We start from the raw sequence: 26,064 nt of genomic DNA on the forward strand, positions 1-26,064 counted from the left end.
TTTGGGGGGATGGAGGCGGGGGGGGTGGGGGGGGGAAGCAGGACACCCGCGCGCCTGCGTCGTGAATGGAGCATGCACAGGGCTGGTTTTGTGATGCTGGATTCCAGTTCGCCTCCGCTGGCGCACTGGGACACGGCCTCAGCTGCTTTGTTTCTTGCCTTGCTATTTGGGGGAGGCAATGGGGGGACGGGGGGGGGGGGGGTCCCATGCTCTCGCCCGGTTTGTTTCTCGCCGCACAGAGCCGGGCTGAATGTGCCCATTGTGCTGGGAGCTGCCATCGGCGCCCAGCCAGGGCTCCCCGGGCAGGGGCCCGGCCCCAGGGGGCTCAGAGGGAGGGAAGGAGGGGAAATAGGAGGGAAAAGGAAGGAATAAGAAATCAAGAGTGGGGTTTGGAAGTGGGAAATGTCACCGTGCAGAAAGGGGACTGAACGGAAGGGGGAAAACGCTGCCAGCACCTTTGTCTGCTATATTTTGGCGTCCAAAAGGGCATTTTTTTTCTTGGGGACCAGTAAAAAAAAGTCCCCCCATCACTGTCCAAAAATGTTAATTTCATCCCCAAGAAGAGCTCATGCAGGGATCTGCCTTGATGCCCACAAGGGATGCCCCTACTGCCACCATGCCCGGGGCTGCTCTCCTCCACACCACATCCCACACGTTGGGTTTAGACATCACCATCGACAGGGAATGGCCCTGGCACTGAGGGATGGGCTCATGCTGTGCTGTGTAGCAGTCCATCCCAAATCCATCCACCAAGCTCTCGGTTTGCCTTGATGCCATCTCCTTCACCAGCGTGGGCTGAGGAACTCCCATGGTGCTCAGCACAAAATCACAACCTAAGGCAAGAGAGAAGCATTTAAATGGTGGCAGAAAAGGATATATTTTTGTCGTTAGACTTGTAAAAGACCATTGATTTCCCAAGGCCAGAGACCAAATGAAAAGTGAAACCCTTTCCCATGTCACAGTGTTGGATGGCCACTCCATCCTGTGCAAGGGACATAGCTCAGTGGGCACGGAGGGGAAGGGTCAGAGTTGGACTACATGATCTTAGTGGCTCCTTCCACCTTTAGTGATTCCATGATTAATCTTTCTTACTCATTAGCATGCAAACCAGAAAAAACCCATCATTCTTTCCTGAGCAGAGGGAACAGAAAAAAGACCCAGAGGGCTTGCCACGCTGTAAGCAAACAGGATGACCACAGAGACTCATACTGCTTCCTGGGGCTCATTGGATGATGCCTCCATGAATTTCTTGGGCTCATCCCAGCGGAGCAAACTGTAGCATCCGTAGATACGGCAGTGCTGGGGAATCAAAAATGCTACCGGTCATGAAACAGCATCTACGTGTCACCTTTCTGCTAGCCATGGGAGATGGGGAAGGTGACAGCAGTCTGGGAGATATAGCCCCAGGGAACCTCTCCAAGCCAAGCAAAGACCAAGACAAAAGCATTTCAAGAGCGACACTCATTAGGAAAGAGGGTGAGGTGTTTTCATTTCTGTGTGATGTGAACTCCTATTCACCGTTCCTCATTAAGACACAAATGACCTATGGACCTGTCCCAACTTTGGGTTGGCAGTATCCTATCTGCTTGTGACCATCTCTCGGACAGATCACTCAAGGGAAAATAGGAAAAGAAAAAAAAAAAAGCAATTAAAAACCAGGCCCTGCCTGGTGTTCAGGCCCAGCTCAGGGATGCTCTGCTGCTGTGACCCAAGACACAACCTGGGCCTCCTGCCCTCCTCCTGTTCACTCTACAGTCCGGTCAAGGCCAACACCAAAGGATTTTAATTAAAACCTTTTTTCCAGCCACAGTGGTGGGCATTTTGTCTGTTAATTGCAGAACAGACAGGCTCTCAGAGGAACGAACGGCTGTCCAGTTGGCTGGCATATCCTGCCCAAGCCAAGGGCTGGGAACACTAGCTCCAAGCACAAGAACGGTCTTTCAGCATTAAGGACACACACAATGCAAGAGGTGCACTGTCATCATCATCATTAGGAGGCAAAAAGGAGAAGAACATTTTCTTCTGCCTAGCAAGGGTGGAAAGTGGGCTCAGCGCCTGCCGCTGCTGAGCTGGAAAACTGAGGGACAATCACCTCCAGTCCTCATGCCTCCTTCACCTTTCATTTGCAATGTGCTCGCCTCCAGCTGACATTTTCTGGAATAAGGATGATCAGACCTGTACCCTCTGTTCAGTGGACACCTTGGTGGGTCTTGACCTGGAGGTTTTAATGTCGTTTTAGAGACACTGTCAGGAGAATCCCCAAGAAATGGGCAGATATGGCACTGAAAGTCATGGTTAGTGGGCATGATGGTGGTGGGGTGTTGGCAGTTGGTCTTCGTTTTAGCAGCCTTGTCTAACCTTCATAATTCTGGTCTTCTAGACATGCATCTGTCTTCTGCACAACAGCATTCAGGTGGTGACTCTTCTCTGCCACCTCCAGACAACCAAGTCCTATATTTATTGTATGCTATCGCTCCTCTAGCTCAAAGACCTCGTGTTTTATACCAGTGAGCTTTGTACCACTACTGTCACTCCTAGGTCACAGAATTCTCTCTCTAAAACCACCATGGATTTTGCAGCACTCCCTGAAGGATTACTTCCACAGCCTTTCAGTATTAAACACTGCTAGCACCGTTCACTTGGCAGATGCAGGAAAATCCCAGCTATTGCCCACGTGCCCTGTGAGGGCGATAGCTTGGACGTTGCACAATCTTACCTGTGTGCTCATTGGTTTGCTTGCTTGAGGTATAAGCCCGAATTTTCCTACAGGGAGTAGCACAGAAAACCCATGTGTTCTTCAGTTACACCACAAAAATTTCTCCTTGTAGACTAGAAGATCCCTCCTCTCCATTTATAAGCGTGGCATCTGCTTCAGGATGCCCTTAGCCATGTTTTTTTTTGTCCTGGTATCCTCGTCAGCTTTCCCCTGGAAAACAACAAGAGCGTACTTGTAATTGAAGGATGTTGACCCAAGGGCAAAAACACGTTGGTAAGGAAACAATTTTCACTTTCAAACACTACGGCTTCGCTGTTTGGAAACTCTCAATTTCATGTTCCCGTTCCCAGCCAATTCACATTTTTGCTTCGATCTTTGCAGCCTCAGCCAGGCTCTGCTATGCGAGCTTGTTGTTAGTGTGTCATGGAGAGCAACACATACCTAAGGGAAGGAGTCAATGCATGTTGAAGATGGGCCTGGCCGAGTTCCCTTTCCCCCCTCCCGCTCCAAACGTCCCCCAGCTTCGGAAAAGTTTGCCTCCAACTCTGAACTCGCTTGGCCCCATCGCTATAAATAGACGGAACAAAACCTCCCAAGCCAAATGCCCTGAGTGTTTAGAAAGCTTTGATCCCGCGCTGCTTTTGAGTGCTTGATCCCTTCCTGCTAAGGCAGCTTGTGACCATATTGAAGCTCAAAGAGGGGTGAAGGGGGGGGGGGTCCTGTGCCATGGGACCCTTAGTGTTGTGCCATATGGCACTGAGACGAATCCCTGGGGCGTTGCATCCTGGTGGTCACAGTGTCACTCCCCATGTTTGGACAGAACAGACCTTGGGTAAAACCTCCTTACTGCTGGCCATGGGTTTTCCCTTCTGCTTCCCTTTTCCTGTGGGTTAAGGGCGCTTCCCTCCCCCCCACCCCCCCAACCCCCTCCTCCAGCTGGGTGTGCCTGCCCCTGGTGCCTTGGCACCACTTGCCTTGGCCAGGGACAGAAGTGGAAAGACACAAACATCAGGGGAGAAAAAGCAAAAACAACAACAAAAAAAAGGGCTGCTCTTGCAGGATTTCCAACCCATCAAGCCCAGGGTGGGAAAGCCAGCTCTCACCAAACTCCAGGCTGAGAGGTTTGGGTAAGTGGCCCCAAGACTTGGCTCCTACTGAGATCCTGATGGGTACAGAGGAGCTCAGCACCCACTGCTGCTTTGGGGGACTCCCTCCTCAGTCCCCCATATCCCTCCCCTACTCCAGGCCAGTGCAGCCAGAGCGCTGCATTGCTCCCCAGCTCTTATGCAGCTCCATGGATGACCAGGATGGACAGCCTGGGACAGATGTGCAGCATCAAAACACCTTCCCATCACGCTGCTTTAACATTTCCCAGCAGCTCTGTGGCAGCCCTGCAGCAAACCAAGCTGCAGCAAGCCAGACACGGGCTTCTTTGTTGCAAATCCCATTTGAAAAGAAACTCTCTAGTGTTTCAAACTTCCTGCTTTCTCACCTTGCCCTGCGCAAGGCTGCAGTGGTGCAATCACACTTCTGTGGAAATGCAGGAGCGCTGGCATGGGCTGGGTCTGGCAGGGGACCAGCCCCACAGCTGCGTCCCTAGGGAGCTGGATTAGCTAATACCACGTTGGGAAAGGGCTGAGGTCAGCCCCATCACCCTCTGTCACTGACAGGAACAAGAGAGCTTGGATATTGCTCCAGAGGGGAACTGCCGCTAAAGAAGCACAGCTTTCTGAGTGAAGTGATACAGAGCTCATCACAAAGAGGAGCAGTGCTCACCTCTCCTCGCTCCCTGCACCTCGTGGTACCTATGGTGGGGCTCAGCCCTTCTGGGTCACGGTACAGCCCTCGCAGGGGCCGCTCAACCCCATCAGCACCCGCCCAGCCCCCAGCCTGGGCTCACCATGGGAACACCCATCCTCAGCTCACCAAGGACACAGGGCTGGGGAGCTGATCCCTACCCATCCTTGCTGGGCTGCTTTGCCCCATGTGCTCATCCTCACCAGGAGCAACACTCAGATAACCAAGAGAATGACATCAGCATCCACAAATCACCCCAGAGAGACTGAAGGTGGCCCCATCACCTCCACGCACCCTAGGGTGGCTGGCAGGAGGCTACCTCGGAGGCGGGCGCTGGCTTGGGGCTTTGTTTTTTGTCCTGTTCGTACCCTGCCAAGAGGAACAGAGCAGTTCAGTGTGCAAGTATCTCGTGGCCTCACCCTGCTCCCCCGCCACACGAAAGCTGCTGAGCAAACAGGAGGATGCAGAGCCATTTGCCTGGCACCAGCTGCCTTTCGGTGCGGCCAGCCCCGCTGCCAGCTCTTGCATAAGTGGTTGTCTCGACTCAGTGTTGTTCTCGGGGATTTTTTCTTCTTTTCTTGTAAATCAAGCAGCATCTCTCCCCACTCACCAGGAACGATCCCTCATTGCGAGCTTGCTGGGGTTATTTTCCCCTTGAAACACAACCTTTTCATGCTAAGCTCAGCTTGTCGTGCCCATTAGTGACGCATGAATATCACGGTCCTTACACTCAGCCCCACAACACCCCAGCCTCCATCAAGACCTAGCACTGAGGCTTGCCACCTTCTCCTGCTGGAAAAAGGAGCTCCAAGTTTGAGCTCCACAACATCAGGCCTCACTTGCATCTGCCTTACATCCAAAGCACTATAGGAGCAGTCACAAGAGGCTCAGCACAATTACCACCAAGCATCAGGGCAAACTGTTCCCATAGGGAACCAGCTTTAGTGTCCTACATGAGGCATGGCCAAGGGGCTTGGGATCACAGCAGCACTGAGCATCCACTCCTGCTTGTTGGATGCATGGTTCAGATCCCATGGTTGCTTCCTTCAAGCCTCCAAAGCCAAGCACAGGAGCATCTCTGCATGGGCACCTTGATGCCATCCCCTTCAAGCAACACTCACCATCCTCCACCCCGCAGAAGGGTTCTTGCACCCTATTTTTTCGTTTCTTTAAACCCTACGTAGCAATTTCAGATTAGAAGCAATAAAAATAATCATCCAAATGCCAGTTTCATGGATTTCATTGCTATAGAAACCTCTGTGCCAACAGCCCTGTTTACCTGCAGACTTCCTCAGTGGGGATCTCCTCACCTTGTAGCACAGGGATTAGATCAAATTAACTCACACTTGGAGCTGTGGCAGGATCAGGCAAATCCTGGCTTGGCTAGCTCTCTTTAAACTACATCTTGCAAACAGAAGGCCTGGAAACAGTTTTGCTTTAATTGCTTTTTAAAATGCAGCCAGCAGATGGTTTGGTAACCCGAATTCATGACTCTTTCCACAGCTCCAGGCTGCTGGCTTTGAAACCAAACCCAAGCACAACCCAGGTAGCGAGGGCCTCATCCTGTCTGCTTCACCAAAGCACCCACAGGGTGCCTGGGACGGGAGAGCACAAATATTAGCCACATGGCACTGGGGCAGCCCAGATGGGTAGGGATGATCAAGCATACCTGCCTCTGGTCCCAAGTGTTATTTTTGGTTGAAGGCAATGGGCTGGCTGCTTGTGAAGAGCATTTACTGAGTGCAAGACAGCCAGAAATAAGGGGCAATTTGCAAGGGCCTGGGCCACCGTGTTCAGAAATGCCTGGAGAGCCCATGGCTCCACAGCACAGGGAACATCCCTGGCCACACATCCTTTCATCACCTGGTCCTTGGGGCTGTTCTTGTACACCCGTGCCCAAAAGTATCCCAGCTGATCCCAAAAGGCTGCGGGTTAGGGGAGTCCTCCACTCACCCTCACCTGCTCTGTGACTGCCAGTAGCCCATTCACTTCTCCCACTAGCCACACTGATGGGTCAGTGTACGGTGCATCCCCACGTCCATCAAACTGGGAACGCGGACCAGCAGGGCTACAGATTGACCTCACACCTCAGCAAAGTATTAATAGGTTCCTTGTGGCTCTGTACTGGCCTAAGTGTCCCTATGTGTCGTCCTCACCTTACTATGAACACGTCCATGCTCAGCATCCCACACCCAGCTGCACAGCTGTGCCCCCAAACCAGCCACATCCCAGCACAGAAGAATTAAGGCTGTCCCGAGAATCTCGCACATGTCTAGCGAAGCAGACTTGTTTTTCTGTTGCAAAGTAATTTGAAATTCTTGGAAGGCAATCAGGAAAGTACAAAGTATTCCAGCTCAGGACAGCCTGGGACTCATTCCTTAGAGGCACAATGGTTGTTTACTCAATCCCTCATACATTAATATCTAAAAATTCATGAGTTCAATTGTAAACAAGAAGCACTGGCTTTAGTGGGTTGTCTACTTAACAGTAGTTGTTCTAGCCTGAATGCTGATTTTGTTATCTTTCTTCTAATCTTACCATCAGAGGGTCAAGATCTTGCAAAAATTATGGGAAAAATTTCAAGCCCATTTATTTCTGGTTTTGAAACTCATCCCTCTAAAACCCAAGGCCAAAGAAAGGTTATTTCAAATCAACATCGAGGCAGGGAGAAGAGCTGTTTGTGCCAGTGCTGTCCTCTGGCTCAAGAACAAATGAGCAAGAAGCCGGCCACAGATGCACTTGTGTTGGAAGTCAGAAGATTCCTCACCACCACAAGGGACGATCCCAAGGAAGGGGACAAATGAGCACTCAACAATCCAAACTCTAACTGCTCCCAAGACAAAGCACAACTGCTTGCTGGAATAAAAAAAACCAGCAGGCTGCCTGCGGTGAGCAGAGGTCTCACCTGCATTTATCAGCCTTGAGGAGACACACAGGAGAAGGAGGAGGGAGCTTCCCGAGCAGGATGTTCATGTATCTTTATCTCTGCTGCTGTCAAAGGGCAATAACTGAGATTGCAGCCTGTCAGAAAGCCTCCCTGCAGGCTGTCTCCTGAGGACATCAACAAGCCCAGACAATCACCTTCACTCTCTTGATAAAGGTTTCAGTGAGCAAGTGAACGCCCAGGCAAGTTCCCAGGGAACTGTCACCTTTGCCAGCTAGAAATTATAGGACCACAGAATCATAGAATGGTTGGGTTGGATGGGACTGCAAAGCCCATCCAGTCTCACCCCCTGCTGTGGGCTGGCATCACACCCCTGGGGAACCTTTAAGTTTGCATACATTCCCACTGGAAGAGAACAAAGCCTGGCTCCAAACACAGCCACCCCGCTGAGGAGGACACAGGGAACCACTGCGGACCGGAGCTCAGTGGTCTTCAAGTTGCCTTCCAACTTGAGCCATTCAGTGCCTCTGCACTGATGCCATTCAGGCTGACAAATACCCCATTCTGATGAAAGAATCCAGGGCAGCGGTGAGAAGGGCTCCTTCTCCCTATCGTGGGTTGGGATACCTCCTCCCTGACCTCCTGCAGTGAGGCAGAATGCCTGCCCATCCCGCTGCCCCACAGAGCAGCTCCATGTTTGTCTTGGATGACCTCCTGCTGGACCAGAGCTTTCCACTGCGTGGCTCTCCTGTGCCGCCAGAGAGCGGATTTCCTGCTGTTTGATCTATATTTGCTGCTCGTTGTGCCGAGTGCCTCCTCCTTTCCTCCATCAGGACCAATCTTTCCATCACTCAAGCCCTGGTCTCGCTGTGGGAAGAGGGCTAGGGGTCAGGGAGCTGCTCCGTGCCTCCCTGACCTTGGAGAGGCCATCTCCTGCCCAAGGGGATGGCACACGGACACGTAGTGCCCTCTGCTGCTCCAGCCTCTGAGTGAGCAAGCAGCTTAATGAACCTCGGGACAGGCTGCCAAGCCTGCAGCCTCCTTGCCGGCAGAGCCAGGCATTGCTGCCTGCTGGCACACTGCTGCTAACCACAGCTCCTGGGAAGCGGGCTGGCCAGGGAGGCCCTGGTGGCCCTGTCCTGCCTGCGAGTCACCTGGAAGGACACAGCCCTCTGTGTCCTGGGTGCAACCTCTGGGCTGTACGGGAGGTTGGGGGGTGCTCATCCTGCTCCTGGTGCGGTGCCTGCTCTGCTTTCCTTTTCCTCTCAAACCCTCCCTGTTTCCTTGAGGCACAAGAAACATCAAGGCAGGTTGCAAGAGCATGCCACAGGCAGCAAAGTCCGCTCCCTGTTAATAAGACTCCCTTTCAGAGATAAGGCTTATTAACACCAGAAACCGATGGGGTAAACAGCACCGGCAGCACTCCATCCTCTTGCAGGGTTACGTGGCACAGGCAATGTCCAGGAGATAGCTGTCACCTGCCGTGGGCTGACACTGGTTGCTTCCCAGCTGCACAACCTGCACATTCCCTATTGCTGCTACAAGGGAAGGGCACTGCCAGCCTGCAGTTCATTCAGGCTTTGATTGTTTTTCCCTGTCCATTATTTTTTCCAGGTCTTGGAGGTGATCAGGACACAGAGCAAGCATGAAGGGTCCAGATTAGTTTTGTGCTCGGTCACAAGGCAGGGCTTCCTCCCACCCTGTCTCTAGCCATGGCTTTTCTAGCAATCTCATCCCCTTTTTGGGATACCTGCAGTCCCTCTCCACCACCAGCCTCTTGAGGGGAGGTAACCCTCATGCCTTCACACTGTTCCCCAACCACTGCTACATCTGGGACAAGCATCTCGGCTAAGGGCTGATTGTAGAACATCCCAAACAGTAAGCAACCCTAAAGGTCGTCAAGTCCAGCTCCTGGCTCCACAAAGAACCACCCAAAATTCAGACCGTATGTCTGAGAGCATCATGCAGGTGCTTTTTGTCTCTAGATTTGTGTCTGTGACAGGGGAACAGCAGACCCTCACCATGCCCACTGACCACGTCCTTTTGTGCCACATCTCCACGGCTCTTTAACACCTCCAGAGATGGTGACTCCTCCAGCACCCTGAGCAGCCTTTGCCAATGCCTCACCACTCTTTCCAAGAAGCAATTTTTCCTCCTGTACCCAAATTTCCCCTTTTGCAGAGACCCCTTTCCAATTTCTCAGGAGTTCCTGCTGCAAATCCTCCCTTCCTGGGTCATTCCTCTTGGGTGCAAAGCACAACGTTTGGAGCCGGGCTCCCTCCTCACCTCCACGACCCACACATCCTCTTGCTGGCCCCACCTCTGTCCCCAGCCTGCTGAGAATGCACAGCCACTATCTCTGCTTTGTGCTGATCAGGAGATGCCTGGCCAACAGGAGAGCCCCACAGTGTCTTCTGGTTATCTCGCAGCTGTAAAGCACTGGCAGCTGAAACGCTGAATCAGGAGTGCTCAGCTGGAAGGAACACCTTTGGGTTTCAGCACCGGCATGGCCTAGTGCCAATTTGAAGCCTTTGATCAGGGAGCAGAGAACAAACCGGGTAAACGTGGCTCAGCGCCCATCCCCTCAGGAATACCTTGACCCCAAACATGCTGAGGTTGGACAATGGGGAAACCAAAGGGACCAGCAGCACAGCTCCCAGGAACCTAAAAATAATTTTCTAACACCACCTGGCTTCTCCATCACCCTTATGGTGAGGTACGGCAGCAGGCAGTGCTGGCACCCACCTGCACACAGGGTCCCCTGTGCCACTGATGTTATTGTTATCCTGGGGGAGTCAGCAGAACTCCTCAGGAGCCTGCCCCAGCCACAGGCAGCTCCTATTTCCCTGAGCTCAGCAGCCCTGCGTGATAAAAGATGCAACAGAGCAGCTCAGAGAAAAGGAGGAGAAACCACTCCAGCCTTGGCTCTCATCCTATCAGATAGGGTGCACAGCCACACGGAGTCCTGGGGTACAGCTCGTGGTGCCCTGTGGCCCCAATGAGGGACGTGGGGTTGGGACATCAGCTTCACAGTGCACGTTCCCTGCCTCAGTTTCCCCAGCTGTCCCAGTGCACCTGGCAGGATGGATTGTTAAGGCACGGCAGGCGGGACGTTGGCAGAAACGGGGTGCTCCCGCTCGCCCCTTCTCTCACCCTGCTGCCAGCACGGAGGAGCCAGGACCACTGAGCATCCCTACAGCGCTGCCTGAGGCTCTGTGCCGCCTACCGAGGGGTCATACGGTCCCTGTCCCCAGCCTCCAGCGCTGCCAGCAGCACTCGCTAGGCGACAATGCCACCTGCTGCCCGCTGCCGGCCAGGACACCCCACTACGCAGCCCCGCAGGGGACTGTCCCCATCCCTGTCCCATCCAATCTCCACCTGCAAACTAGGGGGACCACGCTGCTGCTCCTCCTGGTTTGGGTTAGCCACCTCCAGCTCCCCCCGTCTGGGTTGAATCATCCGGAAATACAACGCTGCTATGTTTTTTTTTAACTAGGAGCCACGCCACGAGACATTGATGTATTTTAACCTTTCGAGCACCGACATATTGTTTCTTCTGCTTAAGATAAAAGATGTTACCAAAGGGAGGAGAAGGGCGGTAATTACATGCACTTCAGAAGTTTAACCTTTAGAGAAGGAATTGGGTTTCCAGCTCGATTTGTTAAACGTTTTTAAGCTGTGCTTTTTAAAGTGGATTATAAGCAGTACACCTGATTATAAGCGAGGTAGCCCATTGACCGCTGGCATCCAGAAGCACAGCCTGAGGCCAATGGTAGCCCCAAACTTTGGGAGGGACAGGACCACAAAATCATGGGAACAGGTTGATGGAGGTCCCTACAGCCAGACACCAGAGGGATGTGGGTTCCCCTTCCCAGCTGCTTACCTGGTGTGGCAGGGATGCTCCCAAAGCTGGGTTGAAAATCAAGATGACAGGCTCCTGCACGGATCTAGGTGGCTTCTTACCCATCCCGGGAGGCAGTTTCTAAAGGAAACAGCATGATGGTGTTGCATCTAGCATTAACCAGCGGAGAACGGTGGGGGGAGCAAGCACCAGCAGGGTGATGCAAGAGGGTTAGGTGCACAGCAGGAAAAGGAGAACCCCACCAGGGGTCATTCAGGGAGCACAAAAAGAGCAGACATCACAAAGGACCAAACATCTTACCCATGGACTGCAGAGACAAGGATTTCAGCTCACATTCACTTCTCCTCAGAGCCCCTTGGAGCTCCGTGTCCTGGCAGCTTGCCCCATCCCCTGCCTTACAGCAGAGCAGCGCTTCCTCGTGGCACTGACAGGCAAAGTCAGTCTTGCTAGCTGTCTGTAACTCGTCAGGCTGCTGCACCCTGAAGGCATCGCTGGGTGCCGATCCTCCCCTGACAGCCATTCAAATTCGTATTCACCCATATGGAGTTGCTTCTTGGCATCACAGCTTCTTGAATTGGCAAATACGGGTGGGGAGAAGGGAAAAAAAAATCATCTGATGGCTGTGCTAGTTCTGGATGTGATCCCTTTTGTATTAAAATACTGTAGTTAGCAGCCAACGGTACCTGCAAGGGAAGCATATTTTAAGTGAGCATTGCAGGCAAGCCATGCAAAACAGATTTCAGCTTCACCCTTGCACATGCTGAATTAGGCTCCCTTGGGGAGAGAACAGGGAAACACTGTGAGGCTGTGAGTCCCCTTCACCACCCCACAAACAGCAAGTCCATAAGTGGCACTGGGAGTGATCTCAGGACAGCTGAAATTGGTCAAGAAAGAGGAAGAGAAACAAACCAAACAGAACAGAACAGCCATGCACAGAGATGCCTGGCTGGTATTCCATAGGGGATGGCAGATGGTTTTGCTGCAAGATTGTAAACCGTGAGATATAGCTCTGAGATTTTGTGATATCTTCTTAAATCACTGTTTTCTCACCCAAGATGCAGGGCTTTGAGCTGTAGGGTTTTTTTTTATGTGGAGGGTGTTTTACAGGGTTGTGGGTTTTGCTTTTATTTTTTTTTTTCTTGGCTGCATCTTCAGCATAGATCTCTGCTGCAGATAGAAATTAGCCCAGAGCACATTGTTCACAGAGCTGTGCAGGGAGGGCAGGCTGCTGCATTTTTGCTTAACTGCATGTTTATCCCTTATTTCAAAGGCACTAGAAGGAAGGGATGCTCATCAAAATGACCTTTTACAATGCCTAAAGCTCCTCCAGCCTGCCACCCTCTCTGGTGCTGGTCAGACCCAGCTCCCAACTGGGTGACAGTGCTGCCTGGGGACACATTTTACAGTCCTCTGTGGCACCAACCACAACCTGGGGATAGTAAAGGAGATAGGCTCCAATCCAGCCCGATATTTGGCTTCCTGGTGTGCAGGGGAGGGACAGCCCAGGCACCGCTCTGCACAGAGAGCAAAGAGAAAAGCAGTGCTGTGCCATGTTGAGAAGTGCTCACCTGCCCTCCTCCCACATCTCCCTGCCTTGCAGCAGCGTGGGAGCAGATGTGCTCCTCTAGCACGAGTTCCCAGGGCTGCTTCACATGGCACAGGGCAAAGCTGCACAGAGAATGGGTGAGAATGAAAGCAAAGCATCGGTCCCCATTTGTTCTGCTGGTGGCACGCTGGGCACTTTCCTGCTGAGGCTTTGGGGCAGCTTTCCCAACAGTGCCATCACAGCTCCCACACGTCCCTGTGTTTTCTCATCCTCTTGCTTATTTTTATTTCTCTGGAAATGCTCCGGGCAGCCAAGTGACCTTTATTAAGATCGTGGTTGTTGTTTCTTTTTTACATCACGTGATTCTGCATTAACACAGAGCTTTTTTTTCCTTTACTGAGCCATCTTGGAGAGGCTCACCTGGCACGGCAACACGAGAGCCAAGATGAGAAACAGCCACAGGACCTGAAACCTGGCAAAGCATCAGGGCCTCTGAAGTTAACCATGGGGGATCTTGCCACCATGTGGGGTGGGGAAAAACCCTGACCACTAGGTTTAAATCCCAAACCAAAACGGGTGAGGAAAACCACACTGGAACTCCATCTCTCCATGCTGCCACTGAGTGGTGCCACTGACAGCTCTCTCCTTTCCCCTACAGCACACCGGGTCCAGTAATAACAAGCCAAATATTTGCACTCTTCACTCCCCTCCTGGGACAGCCCCTTCCAAAAGTGCTGAGTGTTCTTACAGCAGTAAGCTGCTCTCTCAGGCCAAGAACTGGGAGCAGAGGGTTGAGGAAAATGGCTTTTCTCAAGTACCTGGTAGCTGAGGCAATTAAAAGAAAATTAAACTGACATTTCTAACTTGCAGCATAAAAGAGATGTGCAATGGTGAAATAATTAAAAGTTACTGCTGGGAACATCCTGTTCTTCTCACCAGTGTGCTGAGAAGAGCAAAAGGGAGAGAAGCATTTTTGGCACTTCTGTTTTTGATTTATTTTTTCCTTCTGTTTTGATAATTATTAGTTCTTGCCTTCTCCTCAAATACTGGAACTCAAGGGTTTTCCAAAGGAAAACAGAGATATGTAGTGGTCAGTACCTGCTTTACCCAGCCTCACTAGCAACAGAAACAGTCTTTTACCAGCCCACAAAGGGCTCAGAGCTCCATTTCCAAGGGCTGCAGCACCTGCCTGCAAGATCTTTCCAGCAACAACCTGGGAACAGCTCCATGATGGAGCCACAGCCCATCTTTTGCTATCTCTTAGCATCCACCATCACTTCCTTCCCAAGTCAGCTGCACCTGGATAAATCTGAAGAGATGCTCTGGTTGGGAACCAGAGGATCCACACACATGGTCCTCCCCAGAGCACAGTAAAACAGTGTAAGAGAACTCCTGATGTTCTCCAAGCTAGAGCATCCCAGGATTTTAGTCTCATGCACATAAAGACTGATTACTTCCAGGGCACGAGTTTAAACACTGACCTTCTAGAACAGAGCAAAAGCACTCATTGTGGTTTTAGGACTTGCAGTTTGCTTTTGGCCGGGCTTCGTTAGCAGGCTGGACCTCCACAACATTACTGCCAGCATCACACACCTTCTCACGTCCCACTCCACTCAGACACTGCTTCCAGATTTCTTTGTTCTTCAGAGTGGTAAGAAAATGGTAAGAAAACCCACTGCAGAGCTGAGTCCTGGTCCCATCTGGCTGTGCTATGGCATCACAGGCACGTAGATGTATCTGTAAGCAATACACAAGTGTGCTTGTATTGTAATAGTATCATAGCTGCTAAGGACTGGCCAGGCAGGGAGAAGCCTAGCTATTATTTTTCACTCTTGCAGTAATTACTGTGTGACCATCACAAGCTGGATGCTGCATAATACTTGGAGAACTGAGAACAATGTACTTAAAATTAAGGATACTGTGTTTACACAGATTCCTCAGTCCCCGAGCTATTTTAAAACTGGTGTTTGTATCTCAAGTGAATACACTGGAAATAAATACTCTGTCTACGGACCTACTCATGTATGCCACGAGCAGTTTAGAAGAAAATCTCTCATGCTTTTAACTCGCATGCATCACAGTGGTGTTGAGCAGGTATTTGTGCAGACACATAGTGTATTTTAGTGTGTAACCCAATGCAACTGGCATGCATCTGCACACATCCAGAAGCAAGCAGGACCTGAGGTCTCGCATCTGTGCTGGCAGCTTGTACAGAAGCAGGTCTGCATGAAACAAACTGCAATAAAAGCACAGTTTTCCTTTCTACTTCCAGTGTGTCACGCTCCATCTTTCTTCACTTTCAGTCTGCAAGTGGGAAAAAATGCAGAGCAGAGGCTCCTTACACCGAAAGAAACTTTACAAAATCCGTGGCAGATCATCACGTAATGAAGCATCATGTTAAATTAGAGCTGCCTGCTCTGGAGATTTCAATCTCCTTTGATCAAACTCCTTGACTAACGATGGACTGCTTAGTGCTCCCCGATCACACAGAAGGTTCCTGCTCCTGGCTCCTCCACGCTGGGAAATGGCAAACTGAGCAGAAAGCCTGAAGTGGCTTTCCCTTTGTGCAAGGAGCTACAGCCACGGCTGCTCCTGGTGCTGAACGCACTTCAGTAGGTGGCAAAGGCATGAAGTCCCTGCTGGATTTCAATCCACAAGCATAAAAGCATATTTACCACACAACACTTCTGTAAGAAAATACTGCAGCTGCCAACCGCTGAGCGCATCCTTACTTAATGTCTTGAGACGACTTGCAGCTGTAGGGAGGGGACAGGAGAATTAGCAAGGAGTATTTCTACATTCTACCACTCACCAACACCACTCAGCGATCAGAAGACCCCGCAGCTCGCACTGAGAGGCTCAGGGTCTGGTAGCAACCTCCAAACCTTTGTATTAAAGCTTGGAAGCACAAAAACAACGATCTCCAGGCTAAATTAAGCTGCAAGGGATTTCCTGCAGCACGGGCAGGAGTTTGTGGAAGTTTCTTTGCAGAGGGTTCAACAAGTTTTTCCCAGAAATCATCACACATTTTAATTGCTCCCTTCACACATCCAAGCACTTGATATCTAAGTCAACCTTCCAGGCAAGTATCTTTTTAATAAGCTTTTAGTTAAGCCTAGTAGTTTCCATTTCACCAGCCATTTACTTTTCCCATTAAACGGGTCTTTGTTCAAAACACTCTCACCATTATGCTTTTACAGGTACAAATTGCACTGGCTGCTAACCCTGACGAGCAGAATAACTGGATGTTCCTAATTACTGCAACTGTCTAAGCAGAACAGTCACACAGCATATAAAGGTGTGCATACTGGTGCAGCTTAATGAGATATCAAACCCCCTACAGCAAGAGCACAGCATACCAAGGGAAAGCAAGATGCTATAAGGGAAAGACTGCAGCTGACAACTCAGAATGGGTTTAGAGGAGGATGTATACCTAATGTATGATAGCTCCTGGGGTGGCTTTGCTCCTTGCTGTGTCCTCCGCCTCTCTGGGTCACTTCAGATTACAACACAGTCCCCACAGAGCAGCACCTCTCTCAGCAGATCATTTACCCATCGTCTTCTTTTAGCCAGAGCCATTGAAGATCTTTCCTTGCAGAGACAAGGCAGCCCTCAGACAGGCCCTTTGCTGGCTGCCTCTGAAAAGCCTTTCAGTACTGGAACTCCCTGCAGGGGGTAGCTCGGAGAAGTCTCACTCTCAGCTTTAGTAAACGCACATGGTATGCAGGGCCTTGATCCATCCTGGCAGAGGTATCTGCCTTACATCATTTCAGAGACAACACAACACATTCCTGAGAACAGGAATGCAGATCTGATCCCTGATCTGCAAACTCCTTTGATGAGTCAAATCAAAGCAGTTCACTAGTGAGACTGGGAAAATTAGTCTCCCTTCCGCAGTCCAGCTGAAGTGCTGCTGAGGATAGTGATTCAGTCTGATCTGAGCCAAGGACCTCACATCAAACACTGCACTAACCACGAGTGCAGGGCGCCTGCTGAGCAGCCATCACCCCAGGAACAGCATCACATTCAGCCCAGGCTCTTACATGCAGAGCCTTGGGTCTTATCTGCATAGAAACACAGGGGAACACCAGCCATTTTTACCCTGCAAAAGATGCAGACAAATGGCATAACCACTACTTTACATTAAACAGTCTGGTAGTAAATGCAAAGGTACATTACCCTTAAGTTTTACACTCACTCTGCTGCGCAGCCTCCTGCTGAAAAGGCAGAATGCATTAGACAGAAACAAGTGAAATCACAGCAGCTGGCAGGGAAAGGAAGCAAAGCTTTCTGACAGAAAGGAAATCAGGCTGGCACTTAAGGGTAAACTGGATGCTTCTACCACAGTGGTTAACAATAGGCTACTGTAAAAGTCCTGATCACGTTTCAAAGCTACAAACCCCATTGCCATAACATTGCAGTACATACCTCTTCCAAAGTTACACTCATTGGCAGCATCTGCCTGAACCTGCACAACTAGTTCCAGTAGACAGTTTTCTTCACTGATCACTTGCATCTAGACGAAAGTGAGGAGTTAGCAGCCTCTCTGAGTAGCATACGGCCTCATCACAGCACACAAGACTTGGTTTAGGTTAAGAGAAGCTTTCTTAACTCCCACAATGTTTAAAGAAGGCTCCCATGCAACAAGCAGCAAAGATGGCTTAAGCTGGGCACTTCTCATGCCATCTGAATTTTGTGCTCTCCAACATTTGCTACTGCAGTACTCAGCTGCAAAGATTTTGAGTGTGCAGTTTCATCATAAACAGAAATGCATTCAAGCCCATCACTTCAAGAACACACACTGCCTTAGCAAAAACAAAAGCTCTTACTAACAGCCCATTAACAAATAACATAACGATGTGTAAGGAACTGGTACTCCTTTAGATAGAAACATTTACGAAATACAGCTGACAACTGTTGTGTTTATTAAGGAATTGTTTCGGGGGCGGGCTGCTCTTTGTTTTGTTTTTAAATAACAAACATGATACTTCTCTTCCAAATAAAAATGCATAACGGAAAGAAAAACTCCGCAGAATGCAAGAACAGATACGTGGACAACTATGGTCTGTTCTGACTTAAAGACCTGCAACAGTAGGTCTCCAAAGCCACTGCCAACAAGCCATTGCCAGCAAACCATCACACTCTACAAGGCAGGGCCAATTTGTCCAGCGACCAGGACTGCAGAGAGATGTCTCACAGCCCATGCATCCTTGCAAAAAGCTCAAGCAGAGGCACCTCCCATTCACAGTGCTAGCACATGTGAGCTATTTCAGACTTCACGAGTCTCACATTTCATTACTCAGTGGCAATTCAGTAATTTATTCACACAAAGGCAGTTTAAAGCCAGCTAAGTGCAAGCTCTACCAGCACAAGTTCCTGAGCTTCCCACTGCTGGGACGTGGGTCTGGATTGGCTGTAGTGCGTGGAGTGCTTCTCTCAGGTAAGAACCACAGAGACCACAATCACAAAGAGTTAAGATTTGTCCAACTTGTGCGTGCGTTCATGCCTCCGCAGGGTACCTGACTCGGTGAAGGAATGCCCACAGTAATCACAAGAGTAGGGCTTCTCTCCGGTGTGGATGCGCTGATGGCGCTGGAGCGAGGCCAGCCGGGTGAACGTCCCTCCACACTCCTCACAATAGAAGGGGCGCACCCCGGAGTGAGTCTGCTGGTGTCTTTTCAGCCTGAGCAGCTGGACGAAGGCCATGCCACATTCCTGACACTTGTAGGGCTTCTCCTGCCGGTGGATCACCTTGTGTTTGGAAAGCAGGTTAGGCTTATCGAAACCCTTGCCACACGTCGGGCAGGCGTAAGGCTTGCAGTCCTCTTCCTCAGCCTTGTGGTCGTCTGCACAAGGCTGATCGGTGTACTCGACGGTGTGCTGGTTACGGTGCACTATGGACCACGGGTTCCTAGCCATGCCGTTCCCTAATATCACCATGGAGCGCTCTATCTTGTGCACGTTGCGGAGGTGCCTCCAGACATCAGCGGTGCGAATGAAACCTTTGTCACACTCCGGACACTTGTGTGGCCTGTCACTGTTATGAATCAGCTTGTGCATGCGTAAGTTCGCTGCACGGAAGAACTCTTTGGCACACACAGGACATCGGTACGAGTTTTCCACGAGGTGAGTTCGTTTGTGCTGCTGCAGCTCGCTCATACCCTGGAAAGATGCACCACACTTTTTGCACTGATGAGGCAAAGCTTCCCCAGATGCAGGCTCTGCTGCCTCAAACACACCACCAAGAAGGGCATTTTCGTTATCGCCACGCGCTCTCCTCCGTGATCTCTTGGAGTGCTCAGAGGAAGCAGCACGCTCTAAGGTTTTATCTTCACACTGCAGGTCAAAGTCGGCACTGGAGGGGACAAATATCCCAGCTGCACCCTCACCTTGTTTCTGGCAATAGGTCTGATAGATTTCTTTGTCTTCACACTGCGACTCTGAAGGAAGCTCCTGTTTATCTGATGGTCCTGCAGAGTTGCGACAAGGACTGCGTGTTTGTGAGTAATTCATGCCCACCTCCTCCTGGAGGCAAGACCTGTGGCCCACCTCCTTAGGGCTCTCTCTGGAATAATTTGACTGCTCCTCACCTGTGTCACTAGTGCTATTTTCAGAGTCCCAGTCCACCTCCGCATCCATCCTCTGACGTGTACGCTGTGTTTATCTGCAGCTCACCGATGATGTACACACCAAGAGCATCAATCCTTCTGTGGTAAACCCATCTCATTCTCAGCTCACTTTACAGGCCCTCCCTAGAAAACAAAACATGCATTTCGTCAGCCATTTACTGATATTTACAGAAGATAAAATGAACACACTTAAGTTTTTGTTGTTATTATTAAAGGGACAGGCTACTGTTTACGCAGTAAGAAATACAGAATCTACATCGCACGTGTGGTTTACATATTCAGCTTTTACAATACTCACTGTGTTTAAATAGGTTAAATTTTCTGTCATAATTCAGCCTCCTAACTGATTAATAACTCACACTCTAAATTCACCTAAAACCAAGAAGCCTTCAGAACTGTAGGGTACAAACAAACACATGAGACAAAGTCCTGCACGCATCTCCCCACAGGTCTTCTTCCAAAGACTCACAACTCCTTTCTACCTGGTTAGATCAGAACCAGGAGTACCAGTTACAAGGTGCTGTCTTCCAGTATCTGGTTAGGGAATGCAATAAGACCAAGGGATGATGTCAAACTGCCAAACTTGGCAGCAACAGAAGGAAGCACGGGAAGGCCTACGGAAGGGACACACCTGTGTGGAAGGTGGGTTTGGGAAATTCTGGAACAGCTTTGGTCTACTGTCCTCAAACAGTATTCTCAGAATCATCCTGAGGGTGCTTGGGATACTATCAGGTGGTACCACACAGGAAAGACAGCATACGTAGCAGCACACAAGTAAAGGCATAATAGAGCAGTCCAGAAAGCTTCCTAATCATCTTCCTGACCTTCAGAGCACCACTAGCAATCCTCCAGAACTGGCAAGCTGCAGCAGCTTCAAATTCTTCAGGTAAACAACCCTTGCTAGTAGAAAACACGAGCAATGGTAATTGGTCTGAAACACTTGTCTGAGTCACAGTTTCTTCTGAGGAAGCCTGCTTTCATTTATGCCATACCAAAGTGTGGATTTGCAGGGTTTTCTAGGTTTGTCCCAGTGGGCTCTGCTGACAGCAACTCCACAGGGAGCTTTCAATCACCTGGTTTAAAACACACTGAGTTGCTAATCTAACCTTGGAAAGTACTTTTTTCCCCCTCTCGACAGTTGGCTTGGTTGCTCCTCTCACCCCTACCTTCTCCTTAACATCCATTTTTTATATTCCCTTTACTCCCTCTGTTTCTTCAATTCCTCATGACTGCTTTTGTCTGGGTAAGACTTCCCTGAATATAAGCACATGTACATCCACTCAAATGCATGTAAGCAAGTATGTACACAAATAATTCTGTATTTACAGATAACTACAAAGCTTGCCTATTTAGTTTAGATTTAAGTAGTTATAAAGGCAGTCTAGTTACACGCTTTAAATGAAAGGTCTCATTCACATCTCAGAAAGGCCAGTTTCATTCGAGACACAAACTGTGCTTTCTTCTGCTACGACACAGAAAACAAGGCTGAATTAGTTTTCTTTAATCACTGCCTGGAACAGAATGGCTCAAGTCACCCATCAACATCAACTGTCCTCACTAGCTTCATAGTGCCTGCATGAAAACAGGACCTACTCCTCACCTCCTGCAAGGCATGGAGCACCACCTGCAGCAAATCCAAAATCAGAAACGAGTGGGGCACTTCACCAGAGCACTATTTCCTTCATTGTAATGGCAGTTCTCTGGCAAGTCGTAAAATTGCATTCGCCTTTTCAAAGCCACAGGAGGATAGCAGTCTAGAGGCATTTGCAGGCTCCCTTCCTCCATCCCTTACAGCCCAAACACAAGCCACCAATCCGAAGCAGAGACTTTCACCACCTGTCTACTGCCATTTCCAGACGATTCCTCTTTTTTTGGAGGCTCTGCAGCCCTCCCTCCTGTCTGTACTCTGTGTCAGCACATTTCACTCCCACTAGCCCATTCTTACAATTAGCATCAATACTGTATTGATCAACACAAGGAATCCAAACTCCAGTCCCCTCTGAAGCTCCACCTCCCAGCAGCTTCATCCCTGATCCAGCTCCCTTAGCTATCTGCATTCATCCTCCATTTGTTGTACTGACCAGCACTGCGCTCCCTGCAGTTGCAGTCACTCTCCAGCATCACCAGGTAATCTTGCAGAGATCCCTCCTGCTTTCAACATTATGGTGCACGCTGCACAGCCACCTTGGCGTATTTTCTTAACAAAGCTCACAGGTTTCCAAAATGGGTACCTACAATTAACAACAGATACAGAATTGAAATTAAAATCAATCAAGAACGTATGTTATTTGCCATAAGTTTTGCCGTGTTATCTTCTAGAAAAATCTCATGAAACCAGGAACTGCTCTTCCAGGAGGCAAAGGCAAGGAAAAGAAACTGCCACACAGCAAGTGACAGTCCCATTTCTTCAGGTTAAGCAATTAAAAAAAAACAAAAATTGGCAACTTCCTCTTAATAACTGTCTTTGAACTTGTGAGAAACTCACATGCTCCTAGTATGGTGACTCTTGCAGAGAAAGAGCTGTCACTCCAACTCTCACAAACTAGGAAGAAGCTCATACTTTGTTTTTTAAAAATTGGCATTTTTTCTGAGTTTAGACTCTTAAACATTTCTTACTGTAATGCACTAGTTGGGCACAGCAAAGACTTTCTTCTACCTGGAACCAAGACACACAGAATCTCACACCTCTTCCCCATCCCTATGACAAGCACAAAGCCCTCTTGGTTCATCAGTGTTTGTATGGAAAACTCTAGCAATACATACACACACACACACACACGAGAGCAGCTTTTCTACAGACATGCATGTCTAGCCATGCTACTTCCTAAAATCTTTGAACAGTTTACTTCATGCATATTTAATAACTGCCTCCAGGTATCAGCTGCGCATACTAAACTCATGTAATACCCAGTATGGCTGTGTGGCCTGTCACTAGAATCAATTCACAGATTTGCCACGTGAAAGAGCTCCTTGACACAGACAAGACAACAATAAAGGTTTTCCACAAGGTCAGTTTGCTTGTGTTCCTGCAAATGACATGCTACCTGGAAAGAGGCACCACACTGTAAGTCAAAGCACCTCCACCTTCCAAATCCCCCTCTAAAAAAAGCATTAAAAAGAATGATCACCCTCACTTACTCCTCCTTGAGGTTCTTCAGAGTAACAGCACTCTAAATGTTCACATCCACAACGCAGGCCTGAAGGTGACAAAAACCCCAGGGGTGGTTGAATCATACTTCCAGTTGTAGGTTCTTAAGGTTTCCTCCATCAGTTCTATGAGAACTTCTTGTCAAGCTGAAGGTTCAGTAAGGACACACCTAGGAGCAGAGAGCAGCAGCCCATCATCACATTTGTCTGGAATTGATTCAAGAGCTCCTCACCTGTGTGAGAACTGTCACTAATGGAAACCAAGTCCATCTCCAATCCGTGGTATCCCATAGTGCTTACGTGTTAGTAATTGTGGAAACAGGCAGTACGAATTCCTCAGACCTTTCATAGCTGGCTTCCTTCACATCAGCTTCCTTAGAAAAGGAAACAAGAATTCCATTAAGATGCCAACTCAATCGAATATACTTTGGGAGTGTCCTGTCTTATGTATTACTACTAATAGTAACTAATAGTTTAGATTGAAGACCCAGGACAACACTATCCACTAGACTATTTTTCCTGTTCTTGGTCTGAGATGAGCCAGAAAAAGACTTCTGTGTCAGGTAATACAACCAGCACGTACACACCCTAACACTTAGACCCACAGAAGTATCAGTATGCTCAAACAATTCATGAGCACAATGCCCATACCAGCCTCCTGTTTTCAGTAATGAAGAGCAGGCCTCTCTGCTAATATTTCCCTTTAAACCTAAAATAAAAAGAACAGCATGAAAAACAAAATTCAGATGCCTCACCACATACACATTGGTCTTCACACTAATATACTTGGCTCTAACAAGTTCTGCATATTTTTATATTTTTCTTCTAATAATGAGGTTTTTAAAGCATAGCTTGCCTCCTACTTCATGTGTTCTATTTATGAGCACATGATTTCATTAAATTCTACATACCAAGCATTTTCTATTAGCCTTGATGTTATTCCAACACAAATAAATAAGCTCTGATCAAGGGAAAGGAGGCAGATCTCCTACCAAAGCTGATTATAACACATGCAACATGCTCCAACCACAGAAAGGGAGAGGGAGCAGCCAGTGCTCCAGCAGTACCCTGCTGAGAGTACAGTTCAAAGAAGGTTCATGATGTGATGCTGTTCTCTCTCTAATCCCAGGCACCATTCCACTATCTCTAGCCATCTAAAGCCTGTTATTAGCAGATGCTGTTCCATGAAGGTCTCTCTTCAGGATCTTCCAAGTCTTTGGGTGCCAATCAACTGGCATCTCACAAACAACGCATCCAGAAAAGAATACATTGAGAAAACAAGTCCTAAGTACAGCCAATGCCAGATACTGCTACAAAATCATAAAATCATACAACAGCTTAGGTTGGAAGGAACATTAAAGAACACCCACTTCCAACCCACTGCCATGGGCTGGCTGAACCAGGGGTGCTCAAACTGCCCAGGGTCCAATCACGGCTTGGGGCACCTCCAGGCACAGGGCACCTACAGCTCTGGGCAGCAGTGCCAGCGCCTCATCACCCTCTAAGTAAGCAATTTCTTCTTAGCATTTAACCTCAGTCTCTCCTTTTAGTTTAAAGCCATTCCCTCTTGCCCTATCACCATCAGACCATGCATGAAATCAATCTCCCTCCTGTTTATAACCCCCCCCTCAAGTGCAGGAAGGCCACAATGAGGCCTCCCCAGAGACCTATCTTCTCCAGGCTGAGCAAACCCAACTCCCTCAGCCTTCCTCCAATAGGAGAGGTGCTCCAGCCCTCTGACCATCTTCAAAGCTCTCCTCTGGGTCAAATCTACAGTCGAGCTGCAAAGAGCACACAATTAAGCAGTGAAAGCCAGGCATGGACTGCAGAACACACGGTGACCTTCCTGCCACACCGTGGTTTCCTCAACCTGCATCTTTCCATGCACGTATCCATCGAGACAGCCAACAAATCTCAGTCTCAAATCACCCACCTGACAATGTCAACACCCCCCACCTGAACTCCTGCAGCTCAACACAAAGAACTGCTCCAGAACCCGGTACCACCATCCCACTACCATTTGCTTTCATTGTAACCCTAAGACCCACGGGGTGGCTCAGAAACGCGTGTCACAGCTCACTCACACCGCCAATGAGCATCTCATCAACCACAACGCTTCGAGCCGTGCCCCAGGAAAGTACGCGCTTGGTAAGTTCGCCGCACGGCGGGTTGGTCGGCTGATTTATTTCTTAGCTCTAAACGAGGCCTGCAGGAGCATCCCTGCCCCACAGCCCTTTGTTCCCCGCTGCCCGCCCTCTCCTCTCGGCCAGCGGGGCGATGCTCGGCCAGAGGGCTCTGCCTGCCCGCCCGCGGCCCGGCGCACACACCCCTCCGCCCTCGGCACCCCCTCACCGTGCGCGGAGGGCCGGGCCGGGCTCTATCCCCGGCGGCCTCGGCCCCGCGGGCGGAACGAGGGCGGCGGTGCTCAGGATCCGGCCCGGCCGGCGGCCGCCATGTTGTGCCGGGACCATCTGCGGCGACGGGGGAACGGCCCGCCGCCGCTGGGTGCGCGCCGAGGTCCCGCCCTCCTCCTGACAGACCAATCGAAGGCAGCGGATCGGTTGATTGGCAGCACTCGCCACCAATCGTTGAGCAAGGAGGCGGGGGTTGGTCGCTCCTCGTTGAGCTGTGACTGACATAGTCGAAGACAGACGCCCTGTCACGCCTCCACGGCGAATGACACTGACAGAGACAGCCCCCTCACACCTCCGTGGTGACTGACACTGACAGAGACAGACCCTTGTCACACCTCCACGGTGACTGACACTGACAGAGACCGCCCTGCGACACCCTCATGGGACGGACATTGATGGAGACCAGCCTCTGTCCCGCCCCCAAGTGTGAATAACACAGTCATAGACCAGCCCGTCACCTCCAGAGCGTGACTGAAATCCTGAGATCAGTGCCTGTTAGTCCCTCGGAGTGCCTGATTACAGCCCACATCGCACCCCCAGCGTGACTGACGCGGGAGGGTCCACCCCTCTGTGCCGCTGACAGAGGCAGGGACCAGCCCCATCACACCCCCAGCGTGTGGCACAGGCAGGGACCAGCCTTGTTCCTCTCCCAGCACCACTGAGCCCCTGAGGCTGGTTCCCATCACACATACCTGTGGGACGGAATAGCCAGAGGTCAACCTCTGCTCCAGTCCTCGGTGTGACTGACACAGCGACCACCCCTGTCCCTGGACACGTCACATTGCTACACGACTGTCAGAGACAAGCCCTGTACTACCCCTCCAGGCTCATCGACAGTGCTCCTTAGCACTCCTGTAGGTCAGAGAGGCCAGCTCTGGATACAGCCCTTCACTGCAAAGGCCACTAGCTGTAGCTAAGACTGACACCCAGGTCAACCACCCCCTTGGTACACCAGCCTAAAGCTGATGAAAAAACACTCCCACCACTCCTGCTCCCATCTTCCCAACAAGGATCAGGTGCCTGACAGCCCTTTAGAGCTGAAATGTCCCCTTCTGACACGGACACTCAG

The 26,064-nt window shown here is 50.1% G+C and overlaps 1 protein-coding gene across 9 annotated transcripts; it reads right to left on the reverse strand.

The window, feature by feature from the left end:
- Positions 1-747: 747 nt before the first annotated feature.
- On the reverse strand, positions 748-25,048 carry ZNF648 (zinc finger protein 648). 9 transcript variants are annotated; one of them, XR_010622672.1, is made up of 5 exons: positions 22,573-24,202; positions 21,516-21,665; positions 18,325-19,557; positions 2,717-2,926; positions 748-833 (listed from the first exon to the last, which is right to left on the reverse strand). XR_010622672.1 is itself a non-coding variant. In XM_065744662.1 (4 exons), the coding sequence occupies exons 3-4, from the start codon at positions 19,442-19,444 to the stop codon at positions 11,926-11,928; spliced, it is 1,137 nt and encodes a 378-aa protein (XP_065600734.1). In that variant the 5' UTR covers positions 19,445-19,557; positions 21,516-21,665; positions 22,573-24,202; the 3' UTR covers positions 11,738-11,925. The 9 variants fall into 9 exon arrangements, 8 of the variants coding, with proteins under 8 accessions (XP_065600734.1, XP_065600746.1, XP_065600707.1 ...); XM_065744662.1 differs by lacking the exons at positions 748-833; positions 2,717-2,926 and adding an exon at positions 11,738-11,942; XM_065744674.1 differs by lacking the exons at positions 748-833; positions 2,717-2,926 and adding an exon at positions 16,876-16,907.
- Between the last annotated feature and the right edge of the window lie 1,016 nt (positions 25,049-26,064).

Source organism: Cyrtonyx montezumae, unplaced genomic scaffold (assembly GCF_038088225.1).
Source record: "Cyrtonyx montezumae isolate F1298 unplaced genomic scaffold, pur_monq_1.0 scaffold_1, whole genome shotgun sequence".
In the NCBI taxonomy this organism is placed as follows: Eukaryota; Metazoa; Chordata; class Aves; order Galliformes; family Odontophoridae; genus Cyrtonyx; species Cyrtonyx montezumae.

Excerpts from the sequence above, each read along its gene's own strand:
- ZNF648 (XM_065744635.1), bottom strand. The coding sequence starts at position 19,444 with ATGGATGCGGAGGTGGACTGGGACTCTGAAAATAGCACTAGTGACACA.